General features: G+C 38.6%; 1 protein-coding gene across 2 annotated transcripts in view; it reads right to left on the reverse strand.

Annotated features, from left to right (window-relative positions):
• Positions 1 to 22,974, reverse strand: part of LOC105926286 (G patch domain-containing protein 8) — a 61,832-nt gene that overhangs the window by 10,921 nt on the left and 27,937 nt on the right. For both annotated transcript variants that reach the window (XM_036133231.1, XM_012862541.3), the window contains exon 3: positions 4,164 to 4,301. In XM_036133231.1, the coding sequence (XP_035989124.1) occupies positions 4,164 to 4,301 (138 nt within the window). The remainder of the gene's footprint in view (positions 1 to 4,163; positions 4,302 to 22,974) is intronic.

Here is a 22,974-nt window from a genome sequence, read left to right on the forward strand (position 1 = left end):
AGCATTTTTGCCCGTCCTGATACAACCAGAGGTGGGTAGAGTAGCCAAACGTTGTACTCAAGTAAGAGTAGCACTACTTCAACATATCTTTAGTCAAGTAAAAGTAAAAATAGTCAGCCAAGAATTTTCTCAAGTTAGAGTAAAAACGTATTCAGTAAGAAGGCTACTCAAGTACTGAGTGACTAAGCATAACAATTGATGCTTTAATGTTTAAAAATTATTTAATCGACAGACAAAAGTATAAGGTTATGTGGAATTCCTGGTTTATTAAAGACAAAAATAAATACAAAGAATAACATAATTGAAAAATAGCAAATTCAGGCAGAAGAAGCACTTGTCTAATATATTTTTTTCAACATTATACTTGAAAGCAATACTTACAGCAGTTAATGTACAGTACGTTAGAATAGTGCAATGTACTTCTAGCGACAATATCTGCTGTTTACTGTACTTTCATTTGACTTTCAAATGGATCAATGAGCTCAGCAGATAGAAAAAAACATTAAAATAACAAAGCTTGTGTACAAATAAGAAGTCTCATTTTAACATAAACTATTGATGAAGTTACTCCCAGCAGGTAGTCAGAAATGTTACTCAAGTAAAAGTAGCGATACTTGAGTAATAATAATAAAAAGCACAATGCAGTAAAACTATTCTTAATAGTACACTTTGTTCAAAAAGTTACTCAAGTAAATGCAATTGAGTAAATGTAACTAGTTACCACCCACCTCTGGATTCACAAACCTAAATCAAAGACATGGACTTAGCCCACTATACTATGGAGGGACTGAACACAGACAAAACTGGCCAGTCTATTACAGAACAAATATATGAGGATGAATACCTTCTGCGGCACTGTGCATTTGCCAGGTTATTATTCTCTCAGAAACAGGCGCCTCTCCATGCAAACTGTAATTACATGTAGAGCCCAACAAAAAGCGACCATTTTCAGTGAATACACAAGGAAGGCATTTTTTAATTTCAAACTCAATAGTAGAAGACGTCATGTCTCAATTAATGAAAAACAAAAGTCTGCTCCAGAACTTATTTAAACCAGAATCAGATAAAGCCATGGCCAAATTTTATAATTTAGGATTTGTAAGCCCCATTTTTCCCTCAATTTCATTCCTTTGTCTTGACATTTCATCCCTTCTTACTTTCGTTTCACAAACCATTTTGAACCTATGCACCTAAACCATACTGACTGTGTTTGGGTTTTGTTACAGTTAGGACTTTCTTTTTTAAATGTTCAAATCTAGAGTGTAAAACTTTGTTTTACACTCTAGACTTACACTCTCCAGTCTCCATTTGCAGGCTGACCAACGAATGATCACAGTCTGCAGTTTTTGGCTAAAATGCTTTATTGCAATAACTTATTGGAATTCTTTTTGATGAAAAAAAAGTTATGTCATAAGTTATGCAAAGATTACAGGTACGTTTTCTCTGCAGTGTGCGTGTTGAAAGCTATCAGTGGCTTAGTGTAGCCACGGTAAAATGTGTCAAGTTATCTGCATTACAGTCTCTGCATGATCATTCACTTGATTATGGATCACTCTGTGTTCATTAAAGCTGCAGCTGACAGCGAGCGTTTAGATGTTTTTCCTTGGCTGTGGAGCTCCAGGAACTAACATCTTTAGTGTCTCTGCGCTGACACTGAGTGATGTAAATTCCCAAATTATTTGTTCTCCTTTGCTACTCTCAATTGTTAGGGTGCAAAAACGAAGCTCAAAACTTTTAGCTGTCATAACTACACAGGTTAATCCTAAGAGTTGATGTCTGTATGATAACAGAGTTCAAGAAACTGAATCCCTGGTCATATAGAAACATCAACAGACTTCTTGGTGACCTGTTCATTGTTCAGCTGACAGCCCTTGTTGCTCCTTTGGCATCCATACATGTCTGCCATCTTTGTTCTCCAGCTAAAAAATTACTCTTACCACTGCTTTTGACAATCTGGTTGGGGTATGTCACCTTTTAGATGTAGAAACAACTCATTAAAATCTGCATAAAACCAGGGTTGTTACCTTACACTGTCCACTTAGGCAAACCCACTATGGGTTTTTGCCTCCCAAAGAATTTGTTTGTTCCGTGAAGACATTGCCCACACATGGGATAGGTGAATATATTCAACATCCATCCCCAAAACACGTTGAAAATATTATTTTTCCCAGATAATGTGTCCATTATGTACTGTATGTTTTTATTAATTTCTATTTGTTTTGTGATGAGAGCCAGTTTAAAGAGTTCTTAACTAGGGGTGAGTCTAAGTTTGTTCCAATCCACTGAGAGAAAAATAAATAATGGTTTCAGGTATCATTTGAGGGGAGCTGTCAATACACTGATTTCTATTTTTTCCCCTAAACAAAAAAATAAAAAAAAATCTGGGATCTGTTTTGTACAAATCAATGGGTATAATCAGCAGCGAAGACTTGTAAACCCCTGCATTCAGAAATATTTGCCCTGGAATCGATGACAAGAAAAAGGACACAAAGCAAACGCAATCAGCTTCCATTCTCCAAAGCCAATACTCCTGCAGGGAATCTGTCTTCAGCTAGAATTTCATCTGTTGTCTGCTCTGCAGGCAGGGCGTACATGCATCCTTTTATTTCTGTACGTGCATGTGTGTGTGCGTTCCCAAAGTACCGCTGGCTACTGTCAGCTCAGTGCCTCATGCAGCTCGTTTCATGTGCCTGCCGTCGGCTAAAACAAAGCATTAACATTGGGCTGCAGTTGCCTCAATTCATTTCCAAAGAACAATGACAGAGGAGGAACGGCCGCTTTTCAATGTTTATTTCATGATGCACAGTGTGGGCGTTGAGAAGTGGGAAGCGCTTTGGCTTGGTTGAGAGATCGCCTTGTGTTTGCGGACAAGTGTACAAGGGTAAGTGCATGTCTGTGCGCTTTAGCGTGTGAGTATATGTCTTGGCATGACAACAGATAGCTTTAGGAGAATGGGCTATCAGCAGAACCTTCAGCTTGTTAGTCCAGACTGCAGGTGAAGTGGATGTGAAAGGAGGAGAAAACCTGCTGCAGGGGCTTCTTCTAATAAGTAAGTAAGTAAGTAAAATTTATTTATATAGCACTTTTCTCAGATAAAAATCACAAAGTGCTTCACAGTAAAATACTAATGGTCCACTGGCTTCAACCTGTCCTAACCAGGATAGCAGAATTATGATTTAGCTATCGCAACAGCAACATGGTTTATTTTTAATGCTGAATATTTATTTGTCTTTTGAAGGAAGCACAAGCGGAGGGAAAAAACATAAAAACGGCGTACTTATGTACTAGATGCATAGAAATCAGTGGTTTTAAATTTGGGCTAAAGGGAGAGAAGGGAACATTCTTGCATAAAAGATTTATGGCCTATGAACTTTACATATAATTACATTTTGGTATTCTAGTTGTCTTGGTAATTGTTTATTGGTGTATAGTTTAAAAAGAAAATTCCTGCAACTTTAACAGTTACCTTTTTGGGATTTTTCTTTAGCTCAGGTTCATCACAACAGAAGAATTTCTTAATTTGTGTTCTGCAGGATTTACGAGAACCACCAGACTGATTGTCCTGAAAATTGGAGAAGACCTGGATCCTTATCAAAGGAACAGCTCATTGAATATATAAGACTGGCATTTATTTGATCAATTTGCTAAGGTTACAGTTGCCCCTTTGGTAACCTGCTGTGGAACTGCATGCCCCGTGTCTCCAGTTGTAATGTCTTGCTACCTTGAATCAAATAAAATCTTGAATACATCAAAACAGAAAGCAAAAAAAAGAGAGGAAATTAAAAGATCACAGTTATCAGACGTCATCAAAGCAATTAAAAAAAGTGAGGGGTTGAGGGGCAAGGGCTCAACTACTTCATTCTTCACAAGTTCTTTGATCAAAATTCATCTTTTACTTGATCAAAAAGAGGCATTCAGTGTGTTGAAATATAAATGCCAAGAATAAATCCAGCGACACTCTTTACTGTAGATGAGTAAGAAAAAAGTGACACAGTTGTCACGCAGCTGGGAAACAACCAATTGGGCAGGCACTTCCTGTAATAATGGCACAGCTTTCCATCAGCAAGCAAAATGAAATAGTAACACATCCAAACCCTACAACAGGAAATCAAACCCCCTGCCTGTCTATATGTTGCCAGTGTGTCAGGTGCATCATTCTGTACCTGCTTGTGTGCGTGGTCGTAGGAGTTGATGTGGTTGTCAAACTCCTGGTGTCTCAGGTACTGCTTGTCACACAGCTCGCAGTAGAAAAGCGACTTCAGATCCTCGACCGAGCAACCCAAAGTCCTCTCTGTGCATTCCTGGAGGAAGAAAGATAGAGGCATTCAAAATGAGAGCATAAGGGGTTAGAGGGGCATAGAAAGTGAGAGGTGGAGCGAATGGCAGAAGCTGTTACCCATCTAAAGGGAATCTGCATTCCAGAGACATCAGCAATAATAGCCTACATGTGCTCCACATAAAACAGTTAAATGACATCCTATTAAAGAGAGTTGCCTTTACTGGCACTGCTGGAGGCTGAACAAAGCCTCCGAAGCCACGTGCTTATTGCAGCTTTAGCCTGGGGATACACATTTAACACAGCCGCAATAATATTAAACCTGCGTATCTACTGTGATGGCAAATACGGTAAGTCCGACTGTGGAGAAAAAGGACATTGGATAGACAGGAAGCATGACCGTCTGAATGGTACAATTTAGACTTCTGTACGGCGGGAAAATCCTGGATGTGTCGAAAAAAGTTCAAATACACACAAATAGATATGCAAAATAGCACTAGGATAAAAGCATACACACAGATTCACATGCACTGTGTAAATGGCACATAGACCCGAGGGGATAAATTGCCTGTCTGCATGCTCACATCAGCCAGAAGGCCCTCTCGGGTCCAGAACCTTGTGCATTGCTGTGTACAATAAGTGTGTTCACTTGTTTGTGTGCGGCTGTGTATTAGTGTGTGCGCATGTGTTGAGGGTTGTGTGTGCATTCATGCCATGCTTTGCTTCAGAATGTAATTTCCCTGAGGCTAGGGGCTGCCAATAAACACTATTGAATTCTGTTCTACACTGACATGATGGGAATTTAATTTGAGGTTGTCACTTCTTTCTCTCATTCTACCCTTCTTTCTCCTCCCTCTGACCATTCTCTTCCTCCTCAGGTTGCCCACTCTTTGTCCTTTTTATGCCCCTCCTTTCAGTAAATTAATTTCTTCTTTACTTTATCTCTCCCTTTTATTCCCTCTATTTCCACTCTTCTTACTTCCTGGTGCCTTGGTCATTCAGTGAATTTTTATTGGTACCGATTCACTTCAGTAAACACCGGTTCAGACTCACAAAATATTTACTCACCAATATTTTGTACATGTAAATCAAGCCTTGTAACCTTTTGGAAGAAAATGTCTGAGAAAGTTAGATCTGTGCTTCTGTACCAAAGCATGCACGGTATGAGTCGTCGCTAAAGATCTGTGTCTGTGGATCAGTTCTGTATGGTTTGTGAACCTCTGCGACCTTGGTTGGACAAAACCCATTCAAGTCGATGAATCAGAACAGAACTTGTCTTTAAGAGATGCATCTGTAGGAGTAAGCATCGGTTTCACACAAGACATGTTCATGTTAACATGGAGAAAACACAGGACAGATGTTTGTTGGGTGTTTTGTGCAAACATTTAGAGCGGTGGAGGTTCTCTGAAAATGTTAGGGTAATAAAACCCCAGGAGAACACTTTAGTACTACAGGGGAATGACAGGGATCTTGCTCAGAAAAAAAAGTTAGCTATTTTGTTTTATTTGCACCTCAATTCGCCACAGAATATATCAAATTTATAAATATTAGTATTATGGAAAACCTTGACCCAAAGTAGGAATCTTTCAAAAAAATGAACTTACTCAGACAGATTGCTGCTACAGTTAGTGTTGTTAATGGTGCTAACTTTGCAAATAAAACTTTAATTTCTCAGGGGTTTTTTTATTCCACAAAGCTACAAAGTTGGTTTATAAGTACAAAATCTTGTGGGACAAAGTTGTGACCATGCAAGGGCACCTCCACACTTGTTTATCTATTTCTTTTTAATTGAATACGCACACGTCGTTGGAAAGACATTATCCCTACTATGATCAAGCTGTCGGTCAGTTTCCTATACACACAAAGGGTGAAAAGAAGGGGAGGACTGACAGGCCTCTTCCAGACTGAAATCAACTCAGATGGAACTGATATATATCGACCCTGTGCCTCTGGAAGTGTGTATGTGTGTGCCATGGTATTGATCTGACCTGCAAGCTTAAGCCACTTCCAGGAAATGATCTAATCACAGAGAGCGGCCTTCACTGGAGTTAGACCAAAGTGATGAGGTAGAAATAATGAATGCTAGGTGTTTGTGGAGATGCAATCGGTTGCATGTATACCTTCTATAAGAGTGTGAATATGATGTATTTTTGGTCTGGCCTACCTAAGGATATACTCTTAACACCTTCCTCTCACTTCCCTGTGTTCTGTCAGGATAATTACTTTTAACAATGAAATATAGAGAGGAGTGTACACACGAGGGAAGGGGGAAAAAAAAGAAAATGTGCGAAGGCATCAAAGCAGAAACACGTGTATGTATGTGTGTGTGCACTCAAGAGTAATTTGTTTGTGTCAGAGACACCCTGGAAAACCATTTTTCTGGTGTACACTGGAATCAAACATGAGAACTTTAATTGGCTCGGAAGACGCACACGCCTGTGATTTCTAACCCTTACCCCGCACGTTGACGTGCTTAAACCCATTTATAGAAGTACATCGGCAGCAGGAGAATCCTGACACACACTGAAGCTTGTCCAATCATACACAGTCTGTCAACCTGAAATGCCAGAGCCAAATTAATACTGACCTCAATTTAGCTCACTTGTGTAAATCTATTCTCATCTAAACACAGTTGATATATTTGCAGGCTTGAATGGACATTGAATATGTCATGTTTTTTGATTATTTTTGCAGGCTTGTGAATGTTAATCTGCTTCAGTGTTTCTTGTTTTTGTTTTACTTTTTCTGATCCCGAGTCTGTCGAAGAAATTACATTTACATTTCTGAAACTTGACACGAATGAGAGTCATCAGTGACCCTAACCAAAATGTCTGGAAAACAAGCAGTTATTTTAATAATTTTCAGCTGGTGTGGGAACGGACAGGTCCTGTTTGTTTTACTGAGATAATCAGTAAAATGTGCACAGGAAACTAATGATGGACAGCATATTCATCAAAAACAGAGGAATTATTTCTGGAAAAGACTGTAACTATCTGCACTATTGCATCTTTGAAGTATTTAAAATAAGCTAAGCGCAAATTTCCACTTATTGCTCTTGTTTTTGTTCAAGCTAGCATTACAAGTGCAATACAAATTAGAAAAGGACCCCCCATGGGCCTTTGAATCAAAATATACAGCGGCTATCTTTTGGCCAGGGACCAGGGATGTTGGTTTGAGATTAATATCCGCATTAATAATAATGACAAAATGCATCTAACAGTTACATCATTAGATTGAACTGCACATATGTCCAAGATGTACCATCGTCATGTTGTTATTTCATGAAATTATGGGGAGGAATAGTCCAACCCCAGTTTTTTACAAGCTGCATGTTTTAAATGCACCTCTGGTTAACACACTTGTATGGAATGAGAGGTCCCTGCAGATTTTGATGACATCCTGAAATGGCAACTCAACCATTCATTCAGTTACTGTATTTTTGAGACTCAAGTCTCAAGAACATTTAAGACGCATGGTTTTTGAGGACTGGAGATAAAAACATCTACAACTGTGCTCGTTGGCATGGATAAATGTTTACACCCTTTCAAAAGTGACATTACAAACATCCTGTATTGCTAAAACCATTGGGTTACTTGCCTTATCACACACATTAACTTTATATGACCCACCATTTTTATTACAAAGGCTTTAATATGATGTCGGCCCAGAGACACAGTTATTGGATTTCCAGACAGATTGCTGCTCTAGAGGCCAGTGGCAGTGTGCTTTACACCTCTACTCCTGGTGCTTTGCATTGCACTTGGAGATGTATTGCCTGGATGCAGTTTGCGGCCAGAGGAATTTCAAAGGTGATATCCTATTGCGATACCACACTGGTTTCACTGAGCTCCCAAGAGTGACCATTCTTAAACTAATGTCTGTAGAAGCAGTCTGAATGTCTAGGTGTTGGATTTTATGCAAATGTGTGGTATAGGAGTTATTACAACCCTTTAATTCACTGCTTTGGTGTTTTTTTTTCTCCAAAGAGAAGTTTGGCAAAGTTATTGGCCCTGTCCCAATACTCGCACTTGTGCCCATGTGCCCCTCAAATGCGTGTTCCTCCTGAGGTCTTGAGTGTGTAGTGTGTTCCGATGCTCCAGAGAAGTCTTTTGCCCCACCCACTTTTTGTCTTGTTCCGCACTTCTTTTTATTGCTGAAGTGTATTTCCCACAATTCATTGCTGCATGTGACATTTTGAGCAAATAGAGGAAAAGATGCCAAGTATACAAGTAATAAAACAACATATTTTAGTGTTGCGTGTAAAAAGACCTATATGCTACATTTAAAAACATACTGCCACCTCCTGTTTGGGAGACTTGTTGAAAACCTTACCAAGTAAAAATTATTCCCCATAGTAGCAGCCGGTTTAGTTTTATTCTATCTGTTTTATCGGATTAGCTTGAAGGATTTGCACTTTAAAATGTCGGAAAGCAGCAAGTAAAGCATTTCTATTTGTTGAGTTTGTTTTATCTGAAAGTGTTTTTTTTTCCAAAAAAAAGTAAGCAACCAGTAGCAGCAGCTGAATTTTTTTTCTAAACAAATACAACAGCTTTCAAAATTTGTTAAATGTCTTTAATACTATTTACAAATTTTCTGTATCAAAAGAAAACAATGTCACATCAAGGTGCTATCATTAATTAAAGGCACACAACGTATACTTTTTAGTCATTTTATATTTATTTTGGGTACATGTTTTAACAATATTATTTTACATTGATTTTTCATTTGTGGCAATACCTGCTTTGCAATGCCCAGTCCTCTCAAATTTCAGTTCCTGCACTTTATTCCCCTCAAACAATTCCCTTAGTTATAATTTTAACTATTTTTAGCAGCAAAGAAAGCAAAATCAGTGACGGTCCCATCATTTTTGGTGTCGCAGTTATGACACAGAGTCGAAGTTGATGACATAACCCATAGTGTCCTAATTCTCCAATTTTACACACTTGAAACCTAAGCACTTGGACCCTTAAGTGCACTTCCACCAGGTGCACACTCCATAGAGGGGCGTAGGGTGTAGTGTGAGTATTGGGACAGGGCCGTAATCAGCTATTACTTTCTTTTCCTGTATTAGTGGATAGCTGATACCTATTCAGATAAGTGCCAATCAGCAGACTTTAATTAAAATTAAAATAATGCGAGTTGAAAACGTTCTTACCCAGGGATACAGCACAACACTGTTGTGTAATAGAGAATTTTCATTTACACAATGGAGAAATAAAATATGATTTTGCGACAGGTTGTCATTTTTGCAACTGAATCAATGGGAACTGCGGTGGTTTTCTGGATCTCAGAAGCACTGTTGCCGCCTCAGTTAATGTAATTTCTTGTAGTAACGCAGACTAAAATAGACGAGTGAAATCCATTAACATAGTGCTGTATCTCACAGTTTTATGGAATTTCAGTTGAAGTGTTTTAAATTTGATAAAATCAGCTAAACAAGGAATACTGTCTGACGAGTTTAAGCCATCCACTGCTCTGAGTATTTTTTCACTTTTTCTACGAATTCACTATAATGAGGCATTCTTCTTCAGGTTAGGGGACATTTACTGATTATAACTTCATAACCTTACTTAAACAAATCCTTTCAATTCAGTTGAGGCAGAGAATGCACATAACCAAATAAAATGTAGTGTATTCCCTGAATTACATTTATGTCTTGTAGGATTTTATTATGCTGCTTTGAGGATGTTTTCTAAACTCTGGTAGTGTTTTAGGTCAAATATATACCAGCAAGTCCTTAAAGGTTTGCAAACTGTGAAACACCACTGTACACTAAGCCCTTACCAGCAAAGATGAGGTGTAATCCCTATCCCTTTCCACCCCATGGACTTACAAAAAGGGGTTTGTGATAAGGATACACACTATTATGTGTTCTGCCTATCAAAGGGGTCCTTGGGGAAACCTCCAGGCAAAACTGAAGTCATTCATCTCATGAAGTACCATCTTCTTTTATCTCAAAAAACCCAGCTCATATCAGAGCCAGAAACCTTTGCTTCATTTGGGAGATAAATGTGCCTCCTTATCTCAGTAGGTTCATCTGTACCAGAGGCATCTTGAACATGGGCCTTTCACCATGTTAACACAAATGTACTGATTATCAACATTTAGAGAGGATCTGTGCTGCTATATGCCTGCACCATATCAGTTTGAACATAAAAGGGAAATGCAAATGTTTCCTGAAGAAGTAATTAGCTAGGTTGCTTCAGATCAACCCAAAGGTTCACCAAATATATATGTATATATATATATATAAACATATATATGTATATATCCGTCCATTCCATCCATCCATCCATTTTCCAAACCGCTTTATCCCTCATGGGGTCACAGGGTGCTGGTGCCTATCTCCAGCGTTCACTGGGCAAGAGGTGGGGTACACCCTGGACAGGTTGCCAGTCTGTTGCAGGGCAACACAGAGTGACAAACAAGCATTCACGCACAGACTCACACCTAAGGACAATTTGGTCCAATTAACCTAACAGTCATGTTTTTGGACTGTGGGAGGAAGCTGGAGTACCTGGAGAGAACCCACGCATGCACAGGGAGAACATGCAAACTCCATGCAGAAAGACCCAGGGGTGTACTTGAACCCAGGACCTTCTTGCTGCAAGGCAACAGCGCTACCCACTGCGCCACTGTGCAGCCCACTATCTATATATCTATATATCTATATCTATATATCTATATATATATATATATATATGTGTGTGTGTGTGTGTGTGTTTCTGATTCCACACAAATTAATGGTTTAGTTAAAAAGAAATTCTGTCTTGAATTTCAACATTAGTGGAAAACAATTATTCCAAAAGGAAGTTTAACGCCATGGATGGTGGGCGACAATGAATGTTAGAACTGAGAAACCAGTGCAAGTTAACAAATTGACAGCTAAGAGAAAAAAAACTGCTATTCTATACATTAAATATGCAAAGAGATGCCGCCACAAGAGCCGGCAAGACCTCAGTAAATGAAGAATCTACAGAAAACGTGTCAGTGAGAAATAGTGAGGAAAACTTATGAAGACTTCTCAAATTGAGAAAACAATAATGATGACATGAATGGTCAAACTCTTGCAGAAAATTCTTGGAAAGCACAGATTAATCCTTTTAACGAGGATATACTTCTGGTTTGTTTTGTTTCTTATCAGGTCTGGTGTAGTTTATTTCTGTCCACTTGTCCTCTCAGCTTTTTAGGTTTGGTTTCTGATCTGTTCTTGTCAGAGCCTCAGCACTGATGTCTGGTCTAATTACTTACTCTGCACACCTGCCTAACTCCACCCCTGCTGCAATCACCTCTCACCAGTTTCACCTGCCTCCACCTCCATATATACTGTTGGGACCAGACATCAGTGCCAGGTCGTCTTGTTATGCTTTTTTTTTGGGTGAGTCAATCATGAGCTGATGTTTGTTTTTGGAATTTTGACCAAGTTTTTCCCTTCCAGAGAACCTGAGCTATTCTGTCTTGTTATCAGTCAGTTTCTGTTCCTATGAAGTTCTGGATGTTTTTTATTAGTCTTTTTGATTCTTCAGTCCTCTTTGCATTGCTCTGCTTTTTGTTAAATAAATCCCTTTTTTAAGAACCTCTGCTGGTCTGGCTGAATTCTGGGTCCACTGCCGTGATTTATTACACTCAAATCTTGAGAATTTTGTTCAATGGGCCTATATTGTGAAAAAGCAACCTTTTTGAGCTTTTAACTATGTTGAAATGCTATTCCTCCAAAAAAAAGAAGAATAAATCAAAAAAATGCTATTCCTTTATCAAAATCATGGACAAAGTGGTGGTTTGCTTGATTCATGTATGTCTGAATAATCCTGGTAAATCCAGCTCTCTGAGCAGCAGCCACTGCTTGTCCTGGAAAACAAGTGGTTCATCACTGGTCTATGTACCTACCTTGACCTACCTAACCGCTGCCCCTGCTCAGCAAACAACACGCCTACTTTCTCTGACCAGCGAACAGTGATGTGAGGCAGAGTGCGACCATTTCTACTCAATGTTGAGTCAAAGAGGCTCCTTAAGCACCTAATCTGCACAGCGACAGCATCTGCTCTTTTTTTTTTTTTTTTAGCTATGTATAAAATGTGTCCTCCATAATCACACATCAAATACCTTGTGATGACATCCACTGTTTCAGAGAGGCATGTAGAAAACAAGTTTAAATTTTGCTTGGCTGAAGTGCTGCATCATCTATTATGTGATCCTCATTACACAGAAATAGACAGGCTCTGCTTTGAGCACACAGAGTGAAAATGTAATGAACTTCATCAAAGTATTTTGCAAAATTGAGACTTGATGAAAATTTATTGCAGCTGTTTGTAGATTTTCTCTCTGGCTCCGAATTAAGCATCTTTGTTCTAACACAGCTCAAGACCCCCATTGAGCGTGATCCTGCATGGGCTCCACTGAGCAGAACCATGCTGTGGCAATCATCTGCTCTCTTGATACTAATGGTCTCGCGTCTGAGTCTTCAGCATTTTCTGGACTTTCTGTGGCTTTGGCTTCAGCTGCATCCTCCCCCACAATGTTTCCACCACTGTTATCCTCACCTGCTGAGAAAGATTTTAAATTTTTTGCTGCCTGTTCCCCTTTTATTGCAGAGCTTCCCCACGGTTGGTCTCTTTTACTTTAATACAATTACATAGGTTTTGGAATCTAATTATCTGATTTAAATAAAACTGAAATCTCTAATAAAATATCGACTTTTTAAGGTTTTACTTAAAGAACACTTACACTTTAACAATTTTGAAGAGCTCAATAAGTTCTCAAACTACTGCATTTTATCCTTATTGTCAAACATGTTGTCATTACATGTTTTCATGTGAAATTCTTTACTCTCTACTTTTTCTGTAAATAATAACTAGGTTGTATTTGACATGGTGATGCTAGCGGTGACTTAATGATGGGAAGAAGTAATGACCTAAAATCTTCTAGAAATCTTAAAAGAAGTCAAAGCAAAGTGTGATTTTTTTAAAGATGGCAAAACAGAAAAATCTGATACTGAACAGACTGCACAGTTCAGAAGTTTGTTACATAGTTATTTTGTGTGTTTGGCTTGAAAGTCAATGCACTTCATCACTGGCAAATACCTTTTTTAAACTGTGATGTCTCTTATTTGACGCAACTATAGATCCCTAAATCCTCCACCGCTATTTCAAGATACATATGGAAATTATTATATATAATAATAATAATAATAATTATTATTATTATTATAACGAATATAAACTACAGAGAGGCCCCAATTCCACAAGACTAAAACACAGTAGTATCACAATAATGGTACCAAATAAAACAAACACATAACAGATATAGCAGCACTTTACTTTGATATGCAGTACTTATCACTCATCATTGATGGTCTGTATGAAACCCGTTCAAACTGCCACCATGTGTTTTTATTTGTGAATATGAACCTCATTTATTCTCGTTCCTATGTATAATCTGTATGTCTTATTTTTGTTCTAAGCCTTAAATAACTTCAAATTCCAGCTTCAAGTTTATTTTTTGAGGTTTTATTGGGTCAGATCAGTTTAGGCCCTCTGATCTTTTTTAAATTGCTCTAAAGAATATGAAATATAAATTGATTGTTAAAAAAACAACACATTCATCAAAGCACAAAAAGCTTATGAGGCCAAACATAGATATGTAACATTATAGAAGCATTAGAACATACTAACTCTGATGTAACTGAGCTTATTTGACAGTCACATCTAATATTATGTTGGTACGTTATGGTTTTTTTAAGGTAGATGTTGGCATGTGAAGATTTTGTAAGACCAGCATTGTGACAACATTGCATCCAAGTCTCATTGAACATTCAACATTAACAATTTTATCAGAATCAGAAATACTTTAATGATTCCAGAGGGAAATTACTGTTTCAGTACAACCACCATCACATACATCACAAACATGATTTTGTTTTTACTTTTTTGTAGGAGTCAAAGACAATGTTTTAACTCAACCTAAATGGTTTAACGTTCATGCTTTGAGCCTATATCAGTGAAAAAAGGGTTTGGTCTTCTTTTCCTTTGCAGTCTACATGAGTGAGTGAATAAATTGGTATGATTTAATCAATTAAGCTTAAATAAGCAATTACTATTGCTCCCACCAGCCAACTGCTCTTGAGCTAAATTGTTTCTCTCATCTCACTGGTCACTCTCTTGTTGGCTGTAATTAAATATTGAACAGTATTTTCATGGATTGCTGGACGCGAACTTAGAGAAAGTGTGAGGATTTACTCTGGAGTCTGTCATGACTGATAGTTACTGCGGCACTGTATTTTGAGAGCATTTTGCCTCTTTAATTTGATGATGTTTGGATGAGACACAGAACGGGGAAAGATCATTAAAACCGTTCCCTAACGCAAATTAGATGTGACTCGAGATGAGAGAAGCAGTTTTATTTGATGAAGAGAGCAGGGAGGACAAATAGAAAACAGCATTTACTCCAATTACATGATAAGATATTTCTAGATAAACACATAAAATCTCGTTAGTGTGTCATCACAAGTGAAAAGATATGCAGAGGCAAGTGGTGAGTACCGGTATTTTTTTTATATAGAAGAATGTGAATTTGCGCCTCTGCAGGCTTATTAAATATGCTGGCTTGGACATTCAGGGATGTAACTGATCAGATGGTATAATTGTTAACAGCAACCAAACATGGGTTTTAATTGCAAACTTGGTTCACTGTGAAATTCAAAACAGGGCAGAACCAGCAAAAAATAGGACAGAACAACACTCATGCATGCATAATAAATGCAGATAGAGAGTTTGGAAGAACACAGCCAATGGTTACAAATTCTCTCTGCTCAAACATAGAAACTTCCGGCTAAATAAAACTTCTAATGCAAAGAATGGAAAAGAAAACATTCAGATCTTTATGATCACTGCAACTTTCAAAGAAACTATTATTACAATGAACAGCAGTTGCCAGGCGCAAACTGGTCATACAAACTCATGTGATGATTAGCAGAATATCTCTCAGTAGACCGTGTGCTGGACTTGGCATCAATTTATATATTAAATGTATATTTGTGTACAAGATATCACAAGATAAAATTACGAGATGTCGCCCTGGTTACTCCATTTTTCAACATGTCACGTTCCCTCGACCTGACTGTGGCACTGAGCCCTGCTTAACTCCCCATTCCACAGCTCATCCTCACACTAAGCTGTGGTGCCATTTTTCAAAATGTTTGTCTGGTGGAGGAGTTATGCCTGTACATCGGGGTGAGTTACCCTTTAAGTACAAACTAGCAGCACAGCTAACTGGAACAGGAAGTTAGAAGACCAGGAGTTTAGATTGTAAGAACATTTATTATCCTTTTTTTTTGCAATGTGGCAATAAATTTGGCATTGAGTTAAAGCAGCTAACCTCTAGCTCCAATATTTACCACAGCCTTCCACCAAACAGCTGCCTTCTCTATCTCCCTGTGATTAATGGCAACCATATCCCTTAAATATAAACATTTCCCTCTCTCTAAATCTAGTTTCATATTGCTCTCTCGCTTTTAGAAAACAGAAAAACTAAACGTTTGATACAGAAAAGCTGGCATCAAATCATAAGAACACATTACTGCAGATTCACAATGTCTTTGTTCATCACAATGTCGGATTTGGTATATATTTCTGTCTGCACATAGTTATTACTCATCCAAATGCAGCAAAAAAAACTAAAAGAGGTTGCAAAGATGTTCATGTCGGCTCCTGTATTTACAGGAGTCTCCCTACAGGACAGCAAGGTTTGAAGAGAGACTTTAAATAAGTTATTTACTAAGCTTAGTGGTGCATAATCCACAGCCGCTTGTTCATTTACAATTCAAGAACATAACTCTTGATGGGTATGGACGTGTGTCTAGCAGGCGGATAGACTAATAGACACCGAGGTAAAGGAAGAGGATCTCTATGTGTGTAAATATGGTTGAATGCAGAGCTACAAATCTAAATGACAACTAACCAAGGAGCTCTATCTAAAAGGAGTCATGAAAAACATGCTCCATCAAATCCCTTTTGACTTTTGCAGCATTGTTTTTGTTTCTAATGTGTCTTTTGTTCCTTCAACACCCAAACAATAATCCGCTGGTGAGATGATGAGACCAATTTCTCCCCAATGTTTCCAAAGGCTGAGGACCCGGTGACACATGAAAGGTTTTTATTCAAAAGCCTCCTGGAACAAAAGCTGTTTACAGGAAATGGTGGTAATAGTTGGCGGTTAGGTAAGCGGAAAATATTGACCTCATTTCTGTCATTTGCTGCATATGTACTGGTTGCGTATTTGTTCATGTAACAATACAGTTCAAACTATTAAGCCCCAGCATCAAGCCCTGTAACAGCTGACACCATGACTAAAATCATAACTTCGATTCTTTGAGTCTTTATTCCAGTAATATCTTGTAACACAGTATCAAGCAAATCAGGAAGTGAAGCTGAAAATATGAGAAGAGTGTGACAAGGAAAACGTATGAACAGGAGAGATTTATCAAATCACAGAACTTCCAATTACCCCCATTCCTTCAGAGAACAATGCAATAAACTATTCACAACTGTTAATCAAGCTCAATTAAGTATTTAAATAGCTCCACCTACAGCACTGTAACGAATGGAAACCGCTCCATCTGAAGTGACGACAAAAGCGTCTCCAAAGCACATTTACCGTTTTACCCCCGCCTGCCTCTAAAGTGTTCCTCTGATACGTTCCGTCAGACACATTTATTCACACAAATGGAGAGGCTCCGACAGCACAAGAGTCTGGCAGAGCAGCGAGATTTCGTGCCATTCTTTTGAAGCTAGTGACAGTTGACCCACGGGCCAAATTGCTCGTTACTGTAATAACCTGAAGATGTCTGTGGCAGGCACACACACATGCGAACGCGCGCGCACGCAGACACGGCGTGCCAAACAGGATAGCCGAGTGTTAATGAGCTGATATTTGCAGCCCTAATGCATCTCCCTTGGCTGGCTGTAATATGCCTCTGTGGTCTGCACCAACCCATCTATTCATCTGATGAGTTTGTATCCATCTTCATGCATGCTCCAGTCTGTGTTCTGGTCTATTTACAACTGTCTGGTAGAGTTTGTGTATCTGTGTGGGTGCCTTTCTTTACTGTTGATCCATTAAACCAATTAGGAGTTTGGTCAAAGTAAGTGCATTGTGACCATAGCTAAAATTTTTGTAAGTTACTTTTTTCTTCTTCCAAACAGAGCAGACATGTTGCTTGAAAAGGCTGAGCAAACGACACTATGCTGCAATCTTTCAATAAGACTCAAACAATTAGAGGCGCAAGTCAATAGGCATTTTTACTTATGCTTTTTTTCAGGATCATTGATAACACCATTTTGTTCCATTTACTTTATCTTGAATATCCCCTTTTTTCAAAGATCTCAACTTCAAAATCACTGAAATCACCAGCTAAGACAGTCTGCCATAGGTTATGTAAACATTCCAGAACATTTTGCTGCATGACACAACTTAAAGCTACTGGTGCTGTTAATGCTAAACATAAAAGCCATTGCTTCAAAATAGACAAGTGTGCAAATGTTGAAGCAATGACCTAACAACAACATGGCTTTATTTTATGCTATGATTTGCAGATGCTCTATCTGCACAGCAACATTTCCAACTCATCTTGGCTGATGCCCAGTGCACATGACGTGTTCCTATTGTTTTTGTACACCTCAATGTTGCGCATTTTCTCTAAAAAAACAGGCTCCACAGTGTAACGTCTTCAAAACACCCCGGTCTGCGTTGTGGTGAACACAAGAAAAACAGAATCGGCCTGTATGGGGAAGGCCTGGCACATGCACCGTATGATAGTAGGGATGACTTTTTAGGCAGAGAGTATTTGTATGCATGCACATGAAGTTGAGCTTCAAAGAACATACCACCTACTAGTGGTGTGGAAGGGATATTACACTATTTCAAACATTGTGTCAGGAATGGCTTTGGCGTTAACCCAAGTGCAAACAGGCAAGCAGAGGCAGGATGGTGAATTGAGAAGTTTAGAAAGAAAAGAAAGAAAATAAAAAGCTACATTCAGAAATGGGCATGAAAACGGTATGACCTGGCATGGAATGACACAAACAGAAAGAGTATTTACCCCTGAGGAGTAAATGAAACTGACCAGCATAAATGTGGCTTTGGTGCAGGTGAAAACAAGGGGACTGATTGGCATACACAGGTGGACTGAAGGAAACTGATTAAGGTGGCAGTGGCTAACGCTTATAGGCTGAAATAAACATGAATGGAGCTGCGCAGAGATGCAAGGACAAAATTTAACCAAGAATAAAAGTACAACACTCTTAAGTGAAAATGAGCAACAGATTAAACTACAAAGCTAAAAGTAAAGAAATGCATTAAACGAGGAAAATCATCTAACAAGCATAAACAGATAAGTGAACTGACATGGCAAAACCTAAAAAGAAAAAAAAAAAAGGCAAGACATATAAAACATAATAAATGACAAGAAAATCGTGAATCTAAACAAAAACCATGAACAAACACCTCAAAATCCTGACATGGAGATCATTATCAAAATGTTTTAAAGTAGGTTTGCTAACCACAACAAAAAAACAATCCCGTTTTTAATAAATAGTTGTTAATTAATCATGGTCTTAATGGTGAGAGCAGCTCCATCTGACGTACTTAGACCGACTCTGATTAGTTTACCTAATATTTATTTGAACACGTAGGTAGATTCATATTCTCTTTACAAGGAATTCAACTTTCTTCTCCAGGTCCTTAAATATGGACAAAAACTGATCAAAATGAGCCGGTGACATCAGAACAAGAGAACATACACAACCCTGACACGGCAAATCACAGTAAATTTTACATCTTTATCCCAATATACATGCATTATCCAAAAAGGGGATGGATGAAAATAGAAACATTATGCTACAAAGGCATGACAATATGTTCCACAAAATGCTTTTACTTTCCTCACAATTAGACCCACATCGGATGCATTTTGAAAATTTTGGGACAATCTCCAAGAGTGCTTCATGTGTGAACACAAGGTTCCCAGGCATTCATTCTGGACATCTTGCAGTTTCGATTGGATGGCGAGCTCCCGAGCGAAAAGCCAGGATTTTGAGAGAGTAAGACTATAGGTGAATACAGCTGGAAATCCTCTGGAGGATTGGAGGAGTGAGTGTGCATGCTGATAGGAGCAGCTGCTTCACACTGTTTCCACTGTTCTAATGTTGCCTTCCCCTAACCTAGTGATATTGTAAATTTGTCCAGATTTATCTGATATTGATAGCGGCACAAGATGAAAGTCATTGGGGAACCTCAGCTGCCATTCTTGACAAATAGTAAACAAAACACAGCAGCTTCTTGTGAACTTATCCCGGATGCCACTCAGAAGAATTGTGAGAATGCATCTCCAGCAGAGAATCTGGTTTTATTGACTGCATACGAAACTACCTACTGCAGAGAAGACAGATATTCTATTTTCTTTTTCTCGGCATAGACTCACCAAATCCCTGGTGTTCATGCCTGAAAAAGGGCTCGTGTGTGAGAGTGAGGAGAGATCTGCAGATGGAGCAGCCAAAACTGTCAAGTGATTAAATTCTCGGTCCCATAACATCAGTCTTAGGTGACAAAAAAAAAAAAAAAAAAACCTTTGTGCCTGTGAAAATGTGCCAAATATATATTGTGCCATCTGATAGAGGACCACCAAGAAGTTTTTCCCTCCAGAAGCTTCATGTGTCCTCGTCTGTTTGAGGGGAGGAACTCGTGGGTCATCCACAGAAGCAAAAGGAGAAACATTTCTAGGTCAAATGAGTTGAAAAGTCACAAAGTTGGTGAGACAACAACAGAACTTTCCTTGAGTGTTTTTTTTTTTTCCTTTTTTGTATTGTGAACATATTTTCTTGCTTTTCTCATTTACATTTCTTTGTTGCATCTCCAAGCAAGGATGTGAGAGGCAGATGTCTGTGTTTCCCTGCTCTCCAGGGGCCTTCTTTCTCCTTCTCTCCTTGTCTTTTAAAGATGCTCTTAAGGATTTTGAGGACAGACGGTGATGGCAGAATAAACGGAATAGTTTTTAGGTCATTTGAAAAGGAAGCTACCTTCTCTGGCCAGTTAATGTGCTGCATGGAAACATTTGGAAAGGTGTTTTTGTAACAAGGCTCCGCTTGTGAAAGTCTGTTGGGCTCTTTTTGGCATTAAGACAACAATTCTTATTGCCACATTGCCAGACAGGATACTATAAAAAAAGGAAAAGTGTTTTTGTAAAATATTTGGTAAAAGGTGTCACACTAAAAATAAAAAAACAACTACAACAATGTGGGTGAACGGGCAAACTTTAAAGTTTAACCAGATATGTTAATGAACATTTAACAGTTGATTAACTTGATAAACCAAAGCTTTGCAAAACCAGATGTGAAGAAAAGCAAAACAGCTTTTCATTTGTCGACTTTGTGTCCAAATTTCCTGACCAGAAGTTTTATAAGAGTGGACGTGTCGTTAAACACAAGAATTTAGAAACTCAGAAATTATCATTGTCAGTTGTTGACACAACCAAAACCAGACCATTCCTGCCATTACGAAGCATTAATCTAACAACTGCCCAGCAAGGATGCTGAGATTGTGTTTCTGCTTCTAGTGAGAATCCAGCTTCCTCCGAACGAAAGCTGAACAAGGCATAAGTTTGCGAGATGAAAACCGCTGTTTGTGTGTCTCCAGTGTTTTCCTGCTCCCTTTGTGTCTTTCCCTTTCATTTAAATTGCTTTCTCTGCATTGCTCAGCTTCACCTGTGTCTCATCAGCTGGCTGGGTCCCATGCGTGTAAATATAGTCTGGTTGCTCCGGCTGCTCGTTGTCTGATTGTCGGCTCATCTCCTGTGCATGTCCTGCATGTGTTCGTCGTCATGGGGTCCCGGTTTCAATTTACGTCTTGTTTTTGTCTGCCTGGGTTTACGTTACCTTTACAGTTGCTGAAACTTTGCTGACTGGATTCTACCTGAGAGAAAGTATTTGAGCAAGTTGGTTTGAGCCACTGATAAATAAGTATACAACTAATTATGAGTTATGAAAGTCATTGTTTTAAAAAAATAGATTTTAAATTTCCAGCTGCTTTTTTTCATACATAGCAATAAACTAAACAGATTAGGATAGGGCCAATTAAGGGGATAGATGCAGGTTGGGAAGGTTATCCTAATTGATAGAGTTTGATTGGCAATACAACACTGTTTATCTTAATTAAATTACCTTTTTCTCACATGATTTTGTCAAGCTGCCTTTACATCATTCCAATCCGTCTAAAACACTGTGGACTTAAATTTAACAAGGCATAAAGTTCACGGTTGAATGGCCAGGGGTGAGAAGCATCTTGTTTTCAATCATGATTTTAAAAACAATCATCCAATGTAAACAAGCTGCTGAATACAAACATTACAAACTTTCTGAATATCGATTGCTAAAATAAATTACCATAATTCTTGCAAAGCCGCTGTTATTTGTAAAGACCACAGCTACAGTAGTGACATCACAAATAAATTATTTTAACCCACATTTAACAAACAATAAATTATGGACTGAGTAGCATTTGGGACACACCAATTAAATTGGTATACGGTTAAAAACGTGGCTTCGGCATCCTTCGTTCCAGTTCACACGCCCTACACAACATTTCCGTGCAATAAAAGCAACACACATACTTCAAAAACTGGACAGGACTAGATATTTCACGAAAAGCAGCAAACTTTCTCACTTTTAGATCTACGTAAGAAGCATTTTCCATAACTTCAACATATATGAGGGACTGCCACAAAGTCAACGACACAACTGTCCACTGACTCCACCTGCTCATCCAGGGGGAGTGAATGTTGCAAATCAGTGAGTTGATGCAATACGTTTGGTTTCCTCAAAAAGAAAAAATTTAACCACTTTGTCTGACTGATTCGATACAATTTACTTTGTAAAGTGCCCAGAGATAACATGTCTTGTGCATTGGCGCTATATAAATAAACTGAATTGAATTGAATTAAATGGCAAGATAAGAAACAGTGTGACAGCAGCTTTACACAGTGCATGTTAGGTGTTGCATTTATTTCTAATTAAACAGAGTTATGCTGGGTAATAAATCAACTCTGAAAGCATTTATGCTGCATAGTTTCAATTAAGAATAAAATAGCAGTTCAGCACTGTTTAATCCGCAGAATATTGCATTCAAACACGTACGAAAATTGGAATAATCACAGAATGATCATCATGCTAAAAATAACATGCTTTTGTTTGGGGTCTACAGCAGAGAGCCGGGAGCATCGACAAATTGCACCACTTTCCTGCTGAAGTCATAAATCTATAATTTGTCGCAAGGCCTGACCAAACGATCACTCAGCAGGCAATCAAACTTTAATTCCCCGTCCATCACAATGCAAGGCCATAGGAGGCACTGTGCAGCTCTCACCACCCATCGCTGACTTCATCCCCCCTCTCTATTCAAAAGGGCTAACTTGTTTTCTCGGAGTTAATCATGCGCTGGACATCTGAACTACCCTGTGACACATTTAAAGTGTGCCCACCCCTCCACATCCATGCCCTCCTCTCACCTGTCCACCTTGTTCCTGCCGTACTGAACACAGTGCGAGCTGACCGCCGGGCTGAAGCAGTTGAGTTATTTTAACAGACATAGTCTAAAGAAAAAAACAAACATATCTGAAGAAATTTTCACATACTAAAACAAATCTGCAGGAT

Source organism: Fundulus heteroclitus, chromosome 3 (genome assembly GCF_011125445.2).
Source record: "Fundulus heteroclitus isolate FHET01 chromosome 3, MU-UCD_Fhet_4.1, whole genome shotgun sequence".
Lineage (NCBI taxonomy): Eukaryota > Metazoa > Chordata > Actinopteri > Cyprinodontiformes > Fundulidae > Fundulus > Fundulus heteroclitus.